This window comes from Urocitellus parryii, chromosome 4 (genome assembly GCF_045843805.1).
Source record: "Urocitellus parryii isolate mUroPar1 chromosome 4, mUroPar1.hap1, whole genome shotgun sequence".
Lineage (NCBI taxonomy): Eukaryota > Metazoa > Chordata > Mammalia > Rodentia > Sciuridae > Urocitellus > Urocitellus parryii.
In genome coordinates this window covers 104,955,555-104,968,959 of record NC_135534.1, presented here as the reverse complement: position 1 = coordinate 104,968,959, position 13,405 = coordinate 104,955,555, and the positions used below count along the sequence as shown (strand labels likewise).

The 13,405-nt window shown below is 47.1% G+C and overlaps 1 protein-coding gene across 4 annotated transcripts in view; it reads left to right on the top strand.

The window, feature by feature from the left end:
* Positions 1 to 6,081, top strand: part of Fxyd6 (FXYD domain containing ion transport regulator 6) — a 29,816-nt gene extending 23,735 nt beyond the window's left edge. For 2 of the 4 annotated variants that reach the window (XM_077797733.1, XM_077797730.1), the window contains exons 2-8: positions 906 to 968; positions 1,605 to 1,643; positions 1,768 to 1,842; positions 2,442 to 2,478; positions 3,209 to 3,258; positions 3,711 to 3,760; positions 4,822 to 6,081. In XM_077797733.1, coding sequence (XP_077653859.1) covers positions 911 to 968; positions 1,605 to 1,643; positions 1,768 to 1,842; positions 2,442 to 2,478; positions 3,209 to 3,258; positions 3,711 to 3,739 — 288 coding nt within the window. In that variant the 5' untranslated portion in view covers positions 906 to 910 and the 3' untranslated portion in view covers positions 3,740 to 3,760; positions 4,822 to 6,081. Of the gene's footprint in view, positions 1 to 172; positions 259 to 905; positions 969 to 1,604; positions 1,644 to 1,767; positions 1,843 to 2,441; positions 2,479 to 3,208; positions 3,259 to 3,710; positions 3,761 to 4,821 lie in introns of those variants that run through there. The other 2 variants (XM_077797732.1, XM_077797731.1) reach the window with 2 other exon arrangements.
* Positions 6,082 to 13,405: the final 7,324 nt, after the last annotated feature.

The following is a 13,405-nucleotide window of genomic DNA, read 5'->3' as shown; positions in this document are numbered from 1 at the left end:
AACCTTAGGCCTTCCCGGGTCGGGTTCCTTCCCCTTTTCTCTGGCTCTGCACCACCATCATTTAATTGAGGAGTGTGACGACTGAAATCTGTACCTGGGTGGGACCAACTGGCCCTCTCTCTGCCTCTGCCCAGGTGGCCTGTCCTCAATGAGCCCCTGAGCAGAGCTTTCTGAACCTCCTGGTGAGGGAGAGGCCAGTCTCCAAATCCCCTTTGACAATCAAGCCACCTTGGGGAAGATTTTGGACTAAAGCCTTTGGTAAGAGTTGACTCGGACTTATCAGAGGAGAGGCAGGAAGGGTCAGGAGGACTGTCCACTTGGCAGGGCTGACCAGAGGGTCCAGGGAACAGTGAGTCTCCTGCCCTACCTGCTGGCTGGGCAAGAGGAACATTGATGTACCCCCCCCTCTATTCTGTTATAAACAAGAATTTCTGAACGGGGTTGTTGGGTGTGGGAACCAGACCAGGGAGGCCCACATCTTAATGAACGAGGGACAGCCACAGAAGGGTGGCCTGAGAGGAGCACACTGATGAGCTCCTCTTCACGGTCCTGGTGATGTTACCGCATTGGCCCTGGGGGCAGCGGAGGAGTTACTGAGTTCCCTCACCTCTGGGCCCTGACAGAGTGTCACTTAACCTCTGTGAGCCTCAGGTGCTTGGCCTGGAGCATGGGTTAGTCGCAGTAGCTGCTGATTGTTCTAATTCAGTTCTATTAATTGAATCAGTGCATGCCAGCATTCTGTGAGAGTCAGATACGTATCAACTGCTTCAGCCTAGGTGGTTTGAACTCTCCCAGGTCCTGAGAGCTCAGAGGACAACTGTGGATTTGACTCACCCTGGATCAGGTTGACGGTTGGAGGGTCTTCTCCAGTCCAGGGAATAATATCTTCCTCCCTCTGTCCCCAGACGCCATGGAGGTAGTGCTGATCTTTCTGTGCAGCCTGCTGGCTCCCACAGTCCTGGCCAGTGGTAAGTACCATCTAGGGGTTGGTCCTGCTAAGATGGCAGCCGTAGCTCCTTCTCATGGAAGATTCTGGTCATTTGGGACCTGAGGGTAGGAGGGCTCTCAGATCCCTCATGTTTAATCAGAGGCCCGTCTTTTCAGTCAGCAGAGAAAGTCTGGGAAAGACAGATTCTCACAGACTGTCATCGCCTTGTCCACCTCTTCCCCTCACAGGTCCAGCTGAACCTGCTTTCTTTTAAGCCCTCAGAGCCACCTCAGGACTTTTGGGCTGAACCTTAAAAACATGCCTGAAGGATCTGGACCATAACTAACCAGTTCTGGCCTTATGCAAATCATGAGTCCTTCCTTGGTCTCAGTTTCCCCCTCTGTCACAAAAGGATGACCGACCCTGCCTTTGGGGAATGATGCAAATGGGGGAAGAAGAAGAAGAAGGAAAAGAAGAAGTCTAAATGCAGGGCTCACCGGCTCTGAGCTGTACCTGGCCTTGACCCTCAGGTTGGCCCTGACCCCAGCAGGCCCTCCCACTCACGCATCCCCAGTATGTCATTCCCAGGAATCTCTGTGGGGACTGAGATCTGTGAGTTAAGACAAGGCAGTCCAGCGTGTGCGGCTGTCTTGACCATGTCTGTTTACTTTTGCAGCAGCTGAGCAGGAGAAAGAAAAGGACCCTTTTCATTATGGTGAGCAGCCTCAGCAACCCTGGGCGTAGGGAGGGGGAGCGAGGCGCAGTCCCATCCAGGGAGGGACAGGCATGCTCTCGTGCCCTGCCTCTTCTCCCTCTCTCACCCCTGGTTCCTTTGGCAGACTACCAGACCCTGAGGATCGGAGGATTGGTGTTTGCTGTGGTCCTCTTCTCGGTTGGGATCCTTCTTATCCTAAGTAAGTTCATTTCTTGTTTTCTGTGGCTGCTAAGCAGGTGGGAACAGCATAAGGCCTGGCCTTTCTGACTCTGCCCTCCACATCATCTCCAGGACCTAATACAGAGCTGGGCATGGGTCTGGGCACATAGTAAGTGCTCAGTAAAATAGTTAAGCATGAACAAAGACTATGTAGGTGAATATAAGCATAGATAAGAATGGGCAAGGTGGCTCTCCCAGTCCTATATCCATCGGGCATGAGCAGGACAGTCACAGGAGAAAGGAGACAGGTGCTGTCCCCAGTGGGCTCCAAGAGACATGGCCCTGTGTTTGTTTTTTTCCACACAAGCCTGGTCTTGTGTGGAAAAAAAGGCCACACAGTGCCCTTGCAGGTCCACAGTCAAGTGCATGGTGGTGGTGTGGCCACGTTCCAGCTGTGGAACGTACAACCGTGGCCTCCGAGGAACCCTGCTCCAGTCTAGGGTTGCAGCATATAGCTGTTCAAGGTGCACTGCCCAAGTCTAGGGACCATGAACGTAGTCCTGCATTCTGTGTGGCCTCAGGGCAGCTCACTGTGGCCAGGCCAGGACTGTGACCTTGGATGATTTCTTTGCCTTTCAGGTCGCAGGTGCAAGTGCAGTTTCAATCAGAAGCCCCGGTAAGGATGCCACGCCCGTGGCCATCTGGGATGACACTAGGAGGGACAGGGAGGGGTCCCTGGTGTATGACCTCAACGGGTATTCTCCTGGACTCTTGTCTGGAAGGAGAGTGTGTGGGTAGGGGGGTGTACGGATATCAATTTGATAATTACAGTTGACTTAGGGGCAAAAGAGAGGCCAAAACCTTGACGCTCAGCCAGTGATGTATATGGGGGAGCGGGGGTGGGATAGAAGGTGCTGGAAACTATTGACTATTGCCCTCTGGAACAGCTGGGCTTGGGAGAAGGGAAGAAGAGGGCCTCGTGGTCTCTCTTGAGGCCCAGGTCCTTTCTATAGGACCCGACTCTGTCCCTGCTTCTCACCTCTCTGTAAGGCTCCGTGAGCTGCATCGACACGGGGCCTTCCTGTCTTCCCATAAAACTCCCACCCTGGCCAAGGGCGGCTCTGGATCTCAGAAGCCCAGATTCTGTGGCAGGGCACATCTAAGCCCCCCTGGCCCTGGGCCACCCCTCCTAGTACTTACTTCTCTTGGGGACTGAGGCTGAAGGGTGCCTGTAAGTTCTTTCTGACTCTGTGCTTTTCAGTCCCCATCTTCCCTCCACCCCGTAGAGAGTGCTCAGAGGACTTGGAGGGACAGGTCCCAGGTGGCTCTGCTCCAGCAAGGAGCGTGGTGATGCTCCTGGGTTTGCCTGGAGACCTCTGATGGGGCTCTGTGTCTCTTTTCCACAGGGCTCCAGGGGACGAGGAAGCCCAGGTGGAGAACCTCATCACTGCAAACGGTAACTGCCCATGACCACCTGCCCAGTGGAACAGAGGGGACAGGAGAGGGTTGTTGTATGGCCCAGGAGGGACTATTGCCAGGACCCCTGGCCTGAGGGCCCTCCAGACAAGCTCCCACAATGCCAGGAGAGGACTCTGTGACATGGCTCCTTAACCTGCACCAAACAGGCCACTATTAGTGACAGTTGCTATTTACAGAGCACCTGGTTCTTGTCGGGCAGAGAGTCATCTCATGTAACATGCACGTAGCCCCAGGAGGTAGGCCCCACTACCACGTCTTACGGCCCAGGTCTCAGGGGCCCAGGTTCCCCTCACCAGCAAGTAGCAGAGCAGGAAATCACACCCACTCTGTGTGACTGGGACTCCCACGTGTGGGACACAGGCGCCCCTTCTGCAGGGGGTTGCCCTCCGGAGGGGGTCCTTCACCCCATCTGTCTGTCTTTCTTTCCAGCAGCGGAGCCCCAGAAAGCAGAGAACTGAGGAGCAGCTTCCCGAGGGAAGGTGAGCTGCTCTGTGCCCGGGTCCTCCACTGTCCCCATCCCTGTACCCATCCCTGTCCTCACTGAGCTGGGCAGGGCCACGAGGCAGGAGTACTGGGCTAGCTTTTCCAGTGGACAGTTCCTGCTCCGAGGAGCTCTTCCAGAGGTATGAAAAGGACAACAGGACAGTCCAATCCGTGACACTCCGAGGTGTCCCCACCTGCACTCAGTGAGCGTGGGGAGTCGTGCTTCCACCCTGCCCGCGCCTGGCCTCCTAGGGCACCGTCGCGGCTGCCACCCAGGCACAACTTGGAAACACTCCCATATCACAGTAGCTTCGAAATAATGGCCTCCAATGATGAGTCAAAAACCAAACAGTTTACTGTGATGTCCAACGTCAAGAATGGGGTCCTGGTTAGATTAAGCTGTGCTCCGTGCACGTCATCAGATGTCGGAGTGCACTCTCTGTATGTGTGTATGATATGTATGTATTTAGATACTCGTATGTATCTAAAAAGAACAGAGGAAAAAAAGCCAAAAATAGAAAACATTTTATTATGAGATTTTCCAGCCCTCTTCAAAAGTAGGTCTGATGGTATGTGACCACAGCCCCCAGGCTGGCATTGTCACTTCTCCACATTGAGGGACACCGTTTTCCTGCATGGCTTCAGCAGCCATTTCTGTTGCTCCTCGGGGAGGCACCTGAGGGAAGGTCGTGACTGGCAACTGCTTTCCAGTCTTCAGGGCCAGCCACACACAAGGGCTCCCTGGAGCCACCAGAAGTGGACAGGACACGTGGGGCCGACCCCATTTTGTGGATGAAAAACTGAGATCACAGAAAATACCCATTTGGATAGAAGGGGACGGGCTGGACCTTTACATGGGTCTCTGTGACTGTAGGTTAAGGCCATCCCGCCGCACCCTCTGTCCCGTCTGTGTCCCTTCCTGGCGGACCCTGGAATATCCCAGGGCAAAAAAAAAAGCCCGTCTTCTGCCAGTTCACTAGTGCCCTCCCCTCCCCGTACAAACAAGGCAGGTGAAGGAGCCGAGCTCTGTTTTCATTTAAATTCTGTCCCTTCTCAGCCTCCAGAACCTGAAGGCAGCTGCTCCAACCTTCAGATGCAGATGGCGATGCTTCAGAAAGCAGCCACCCCCACAACAGACCCTTTCCCAGGAGAAGCCAAGACTTGTGTGTGTCCCTTGTGCCCTTCCTGTGCCCGCTAATCCCGGTCCTCTACATCATGATGCAACTAACCTGGCTTCCCCACCTGCAGCCTGTGGGCCCCACCTAGTGTGTGTGTGTGTGTGCACGTGCCTTGTCGACTTGGTCTTCGTGGCCACTTGTTGGTGGCTGGTATCATATTCGTGACCTGTAGACTCGCTTTCCTGGGTAGGGGCTGAGCCATTGCCATCGGCTCCTCCCTGCCTCCCCGAGGCTCTCCATCCTTTCCTGCTTCCTGGAGTTCACTTTTCCCCTGAGAGCCCAATCCCTCCTCCTGATTTAGGGATGAGGGTAGAGTAGGTGCCCAGCTCCGAACTATCCTGGGGAAGTTTTCTATCATTGCTCCTCACTCCTTTCGAGAGACCCTCACTCCCATATTCCACCCTGACCCGAGTGCCTGGAAGGCCTCTTAGCTATTGGAGGTGGGAAGAAGTTGCTGTTGAGCCAAGGTTGCTGTCAGGTGGCCTCCGCCCTTCCATGGCTTCTTTCCTCTTGGGTCCTGCACCATGGAGCCCCCATCTGCCTGCCCCTTGGCAGAGTACCCAGGGTTTCCAGGCCCAGGGCTTCTATTCCACCCCTGGGGAATGTGCCCCTTGCATATCTTCTCAGCAATAACCCAGGGGCTCTGGAACCCTCTCACTCTGTCCCATCTAACCTGCTTCTCAGATATCAGTCTGGGCTCAGACTCTCATCCTGGAGTTGGGTCACTGGCAGGTGACAGCTGAGGGAGTCCTGTTCTGCTGGGGCCAGCTTGTGGAGATGGGATGGGCGACAGGGAGAGTGGGAGGTCTTTGCTTCTCTGCCCAGGTCCCCTTGTCCGGGGAGCAGGGGCAGCTCCTTTGTCCTTCCTCTGCCTGTTGACTGGAGTGTGAGTGTTGGAGTGATGTGTGAGGCCACAGCTGTGTTGCAGGTTGGAGACGCAGCAGGGCTCCACGAGGCCCTGCTGGAGAGCAATGGCAAGAAGTTGAAGGTCATAAGAGTGGAACTCAGCCAGACCCTGCCCCACCCGTCCATGGCGTTTGTGGAAACTAACCAAACCTTGATGCGTGACCAGGACTGCTGTTCTGTCTTGTGATCTGTCCTCTCAACAGAAAGAAATAAATAAAACACATCGTTGTTTCCTAGTGGCTCTGAGGCGCTTCCCTTTCTGAGAAAGAACTGGAGTGTATGTAGGGCTGTGGAACTTCAAGGGCCACAGGGAGACTGACCCTGCTCAGGGGAGGAAGCCAAGGCTGGAGAGCCAGCCAGGGAGAGGGGGGCTACTTCAGCTGCTTTGACAGGTGGTCCCTCTCCAGTCTCTGCCTCTCTCTTCCTCTGCCTCCCCACCTGCTCCCAGGTCGCTGGGCTCAGGCTGCACCTCACGGCAGGACCTGTGTTACGCACAGCCTCGGAGGAGAAAGGTGTCACAGTGCATTGACCAGGTGCTCGCTGGCCCTCATAGCCTCTGTCTGAATTCCGTGAGCTGTTTAGAACCACAGAACCTCAAGGAAGGGTTGTGAGGGACTTGGCCAGGCCCAGCTACTCCCTGGCCTCCCCTGAACCTGCTTGGGGCCTTTCCCTGTCCTGATTTTATATCCATTCACCCCTCAGGTTGCTGAAGAGACTGAGGCTTATAGTTGAGATCAAAGTTAAGTTTGTCAGCCCAGTGATCATGGCAGTGAAAAATATCCCTGGTCCCAGGTAGACTTGGTCAACAAGCTAAGGACTGCACCTCATGAAATCCTGGGGATAGGAGTTCCTGGGTCTGCAGCATTTCAGAGCACAGCCCCCGAGACCCTCACAGGCCCTTTGCTCAACAGATTTCAGAAGCCTCCCTCGGGCATTATGGAAAACAAAACATTTACAAAATGAGTTTAAGGAAGTTCAGTGGGGGTTGTGACTAGCAGATGTGTGACGACTTGTTCACACTTGGCCAGTTAGTTCTCCTGGGAACCCAGCCTTATTCTGACAGCAGGACAGTCCCTGGTGATTTTCTGCTGATATTGCAGATTCTCTCTGATGTACATATTTGAGACTGGTCCAGGCTGTGCAGCTGGCAGATAGAGGAACTAGGGTAGAGCCCAGGCTGTGTCCATAGGGCTGTGTGACACCGGCTCCTTCAGGAGGAACTGGCATTTGGGTGAAGGGAGAGATGATCTGAGGGTTCATGTGGCCCCCATCTGCAGCATGGCTGTCCCTTCAGGGCATGAACGAGCTGGACTGTTCTGTGGAGGTCCATGTGGTGACATAAGACACATAAAGAACAAAAACACAAATCAAAATGATAATAATAAAATCATAACAGTAAACTGACATTTACTGAGCACTTATCACATGCTGGGCTAGAGATTTCACGTGAACCAACTCACTTAGAACTCACATCTGGAGACTTTGAAGGTGGCTGAATAGAGAGGGTTGCTTTCCTAGCTGCTCCATGACATGAAACCAAGAAAGCAGACAGGCAGCGTCTTGCAAGGTGGGTGAACCAAAAAAAAGGGGGTGGGGCTTTACTGGAATTTAAAACTGGACATTCAAAGCAGATTTAGGGCTCAGGGAGAAATCTCCAGCACCACAGCCACTGCTGGGGCCAGAGGCACAGGCCAGAGCAGTCCCTGGGCCAGCAAAGTAGATGGAAAGGGAATCAAAGGGACCTGCATGTTTTAGGAAGCCACAGGTGTGTCTGGGTACCAAGAGTTTGGGAGATCACAGACACTGCCCGGCAGAACTGAAAGACACACTTCGATATTCTTGAGTGAGAAAGAAGCCCCCATCTCTCCAGGTGGCATGTGGAGAACAGAGGAAGGAACCATTTTGCAGCCATGGCACAGGAGCCAGCAGCGGAGGGGGCCAATTCTTGGCAAACCAAAGTTTGGCCTGAAATACAGGCCCCGGCAAATGCATACTGCACTACATAGAGTGTGCTTAAGTGACCGGGAGAAAATCAGACGTGGAGAGAGGTTTACACAGGGGACAACTGGTCATGGAAACCCCCAGCTCTCCTTCTCCCTGCTGGCAGGACCGCTGGGAGAGACGTGTCTGGCCTGAATTTGAAAGGGAGTGGGGCAGGAGAGATTGAGTTTGGAGGCTGAACCTGAGACCAGGAAATGGGGGGTCCACAGGTGCCCTACTGGACTAAGAATTGGCTTCACCACACAAGTGGAAACCAGGAGAGATCCCTGGGGTATAGTCTTCCAGTGTGGACCAGCAATTGCTGGGCCCTGGAGGTACGCTGATTTAAAATCTCCAGACCAATTGGCATTCTGCAAAGAGCCTGGAGCCCACTTAGGCCTAACCCCTGCCTCCAGGAATTCCACCTCCAGGATGACCTCTCCCACTCCAGCAATCCAGAGGGTGGAGCATCTGGCTCCAGACAACCCCTCTGAACATTGCTGAGAAGCTGAGACTCTTTTGAAATCCAACTGAAAGAATTCTTTTTTTTCAAAATTTTATTTAAATATTTATTTATTTATTCTAATTTGTTATACATGACAGCAGAATGCATTTCAATTTCTAGTACACATATAGAGCACAATTTTTCCTTTCCCTGGTCCATCTGAAAGAATTCTTTAACTTTACATTGATATATTTCTTCTCTCACCTGTTTTCCTTAATTCTCTTTCTTTCTTTTCTTCTGCTAACAGCTAATCTCTATTGTTCTTTCACCGTTTCTTTAATTTTTTACATCTACTTTCTCTCCTCCCTCATAATCATCACATTCTGTATCATTCCTTTCTTTCCCTGTCCACCATTCGAAACTGTAAACCCTTTTGCAAACTTGCTGTTTTTATTATAGACAATAACTGATCTATCATTTCTGTTTATTGTGATAATTAACATTGTAGACTTCATATTAGGAACTATTTGGTTTAATGCTGTATATTGTTTGCGTTGGTTGTTGTTATTATCTGTCTCCCCCTAAACAGTGAGGTACTGGAAACCTTCAGGGACACTGTAAGTCCACAGGGTAGAAACTCTTCTGCCTCAGATCCATACTGTTAGATGGGTAGACACACTAATAACATGAAAAAGCAAGGGAACAAATCACCCCAAATCAACCAAAAATACTTCAATAATAGAATCCATTGACACCTCAGTGGAAGAAATGTCAGAGAAGGAATTTACAATTTATATAGTTAAACTGATCTGAGAGATAAGAGACGATATAAGAAGTGAAATCAGAGAGCAATTAGAGAAAGTCAAAGATCACTTCAATAAAGAGAGAGATTCTAAAAAAATCAAGCAGGAATCCTGAAAATGAAGGAATCAGCCAAATTAAGAATTCACTGGGGGGCTGGGGATGTGGCTCAAGCGGTAGCGCACTCGCCTGGCATGCGTGCGGCCCGGGTTCGATCCTCAGCACCACATACCAACAAAGATGTTGTGTCCGCCGAGAACTAAAAAAATAAATATTAAAAAATTCTCTCTCTCTCTCTCCTCTCTCACTCTCTCTTTAAAAAAAAAAAAAAAAAAAAGAATTCACTGGGAAGCATCACCAACAGGCTAGACCACTTGGAAGACTGAGGCTCAGGCAATGAAGACAAAATACATAATCTTGAAAACAAAGTTGACCGTGGAGAAAAGATGTTAAGAGACCATGAACAGAACTTCCAAGAAACATGGGATAACCTGAAATGACCAAGTTTAAGATTCATTGGGACAGATGAAGACTTGGAGATACAAACAGAAGGAATGCACAGCCTTTTCAATGAAATAATACCAGAAAATTTACCTAAAGAATGAAATGGAAAATCAAATATAGGAGGTTTACAGGACTCCAAAAATACAAATATATCAATGATTAAATATACTTTCTTCTCATCAGCACATCAATCATTCTCTAAAATAGGCCACAAAGCAACTCTTAGCAAATACAAACAAATAGAGATAATACCTTGCATTCGATCAGATCATAATGTAATGAAATTAGAAATCAGTGATAAAAAATAGAAGCTACTGGACTGGGGCTGTTGCTCAGTGGTAGAGCACTTGCCTAGCACATGTGAGGCACTGGGTTTGATCCTTAGCACCACATAAAAATAAAGAAATAAAATAAAGGCATTTCTACATCTAAAGAAAAAATTCAGAATTAAAAAAATAGAAGCTACTTTAACACCTGGAGACAAAATAATATGCTCTTGAATGACAAATGGCTAGCAGAAGAAATCAGGGATGGAATTAAAAAATACTTAGAGGTAAATAAGAATAGTGATATAACACATCAAAATCTCTGGGACACGGTGAAGGTAGTGCCAAGAGGAGAGTTCATTGCATTGAGATCATTCTAAAATAATAGAAAGTCAACAAATAAATAACCTAACATTACGTCTCAAAGACCTAGATAAAAAGAACAAATCAACACCAAAAGTGGTAGACAACAGGAAATAATTAAAATCAGACCTGAAATCAATGAAATTGAAACAAAAGAAACAATCAAAAAAAATCAATAAAACAAAAAGTTGTTTCTTTGAAAAACTAAATCAAACTGATAGGCTCTTAGCCAATGGAACAAAGAGATAGAAAACTCAGATTACTAAAATTCCTGATGAAAAAGAAAATGTCACAATGGACACAGATGATAATCAGAATCTATTTTGAAAATTTATACTCTAATAAAGTAGAAAATCTTGAGGATATTGACAAATTTGTAAAGACATTTGACCTGCCCAAATTGAATCAGGAGGACATAGAAAATTTAAACAGATCAATTTCAATGAAACTGAAGACATCATCAAAAGTCGACCAAGAAAGAAAAGCCCAGGACCAGAAAGATTCTCAGCCAAGTTGTACCAGACCTTCAAAGAAGAACTAACACTTACCCTCCTCAAATTATTCCATGAGATATAAAAGGAGGGAACCCTTCCAACTCATTCTATGAAGCTAGTATCAACCTGATAGCAAAACCAAACAAAGATACATCAAGGAAAGAAAATCTCAGACCAATATCCCTGATGAACATAGATGCAAAAATTCTTAACAAAAGACTGGCAAATCACATTTAAAAAAAACAGTAAAAAGATAGTGCACCATGATCAAGTTGGGTTCATACCAGGGATGCAAGGCTGGTCCAACATACATAAATCAATAGTCATATCAATAGACTTAAAGACAAGAATCACATGATTATTTCAATAGACACGGAAAAAGCACTTGGAAAGTTCATTGCATACTTTCATGCTCAAAACACTAGAAGAATTAGAGATAGTAGGAACATACCTCAACATCATAAAATCTATATATGCCAAACCCAAGGCCAATATTGTTCTAAATGGAGAAAAATTAAAGCATTCCCTCTTAAAACCTAGAACAAGACAGGAATACCCTCTTTCACCACTTCTGTTCAACATAGTTCTGGAAACCCTAGCCAGAGCAATTAGTCAGAAGAAAGAAATTTTAAAGGGATACAAATAGGAAAAGAAGAACTCAAACTATGCCTATTTGCTGATGACATGGTTCTATATTTAGAGGACCCAAAAGACTCCATCAAAAAACTTCAATAACTCGAATTCAGCAAAGTAGCAGGATATAAAATTAACACCCATAAATCAATGGTATTCCTATCTATCAGTGACGAATCAACTGAAAGAGAAATTAGGAAAACTATCCCATTCGAACAAAATAAAATATTTGGGAATCAGTCTAACAAAAAGAGGTCAAAGACTTCTACAATGAAAACTACAGCACTCTAAGGAAAGACATTGAAGAAGAACTTAGAAGATGGAAAGATCTCCCATGTTCTTGGATAAGCAGAATTAATATTGTCAAGATGGCCATGCTACCAAAAGTGCTATGCAGACTTAATGGAATTCCTATTAAGGTTCTGATGACACTCTTCATTCTTCTATTGCTCACACAAATAGAAAAAGCAGTCGTGAAATTTATTTGGAAAAACAAGAGGCCCAGAATAGCCAAAGCAATTCTCAGCGAGAAAAGTGAAGCAGGAAGCATCACGATACAGACCTCAAACCATACTACAGAGCTTTAGTAACAAAAACAGCATGGAATTGGCACCAAAACAGAAATGAAGACCAGTGGTACAGAAGACACAGAGACAAAACCACATAAATACAGTTATCTCTTACTAGACAAAGGTGCCAAAACATACATTGGAGAAAAGATGGCTTCCTCTTCAGCAAATGGTGCTGGGGAAACTGGAGATCTGGGGATCCACATGTAGCAAAATTAAATTTAACCCCTATCTCTCACCATGCACAAAACTCAACTCTAAGTGGAATTAGACCAGAGACCCTGTGTCTAATGGAAAAAGTAGGCCCAAATCTATATCATGTTGGCTTAAGGACTGAATTCTTCAATAAGACTCCAAAAGCACAAGGAGTAAAATCAAGAATCAATAAATGGGATTATATCAAACTAAAAAGCTTCTTTATAGCAAAACAAAAATAACATGAAGAAAGAGCCTACAGAATGGGAGAAAATCTTTACCACATGCACCTCAGATACAGCATTAATCCCAGATATATAAAGCACTCAAAAAACTTTAAACAAACAAACAAAACCCCAAATAACCCAATCAATAAATGGGCAAAGGAACTGAAGAGACACTTCACCGAAGAAAAAAATACACTCATCAACAAATATGTAAAAATATTCAACGTCTCTAGCAATTAGAGAAATTCAAATTAAAACTACACTGAGATTCCATCTCACTCCAGTTAGAATGGCAATTATCAAGAATACAAACCACAATAAATGTTGGTGAGGATGTTGAAAAAAAGGTGCACTCATACACTGCTGGTGGGACTGCAAATTGGTGCAACCACTCTGGAAAGCAGTATGGAGATTCCTCAGAAAACTTGGAATGGGACCACCATTTGACCCGGCTATCCCATTCCTCAGCATATACCCAAAGGACTTAAAATCAGCATACTATAGTGACACGGCCACATCAATGTTTATACTAGCTCAATTCACAATAGCTAAGCTATGGAACCAACCAAGGTGCCCTTCAATAGATGAATGGATAAAGAAAATGTGGTATGTATATACAATGGAATATTGCTCACACATAAAGAAGAATGAAATTATGGCATTTGCCGGTAAAGGGATGGAACTGGAGAATATTATGCTAAGTGAAATAAGCCAATACCAAAGAATCAAAGGCCAGATGTTCTCTCTGATATGTGCATGCTGACTCACAATAGGCAGGGGGGAAGAAGAAGTGGAAGTTCACCGGATTGGAAAGGGGATAGTGGTGGGAAGGGAGGGGATGGGATTGGGAAGGACAGTAGAATGAGTCAGAGATAACTTTGCCATGTTCACATATGAAGACACAGCCAGTGTAACTCCACATCACGTGCAACCACAAGAATGGGAAGTTATACTCTGTATGTGTGATATGTCAGTATAACTAAAAAGAACAAATAAAAAAATTTTTTTTTTCTGCTATGTGAACTGCAAAAAAAAAAAGAAAAGTACTCACATCTGCACTGTAACTCACCCTCTGGGAAG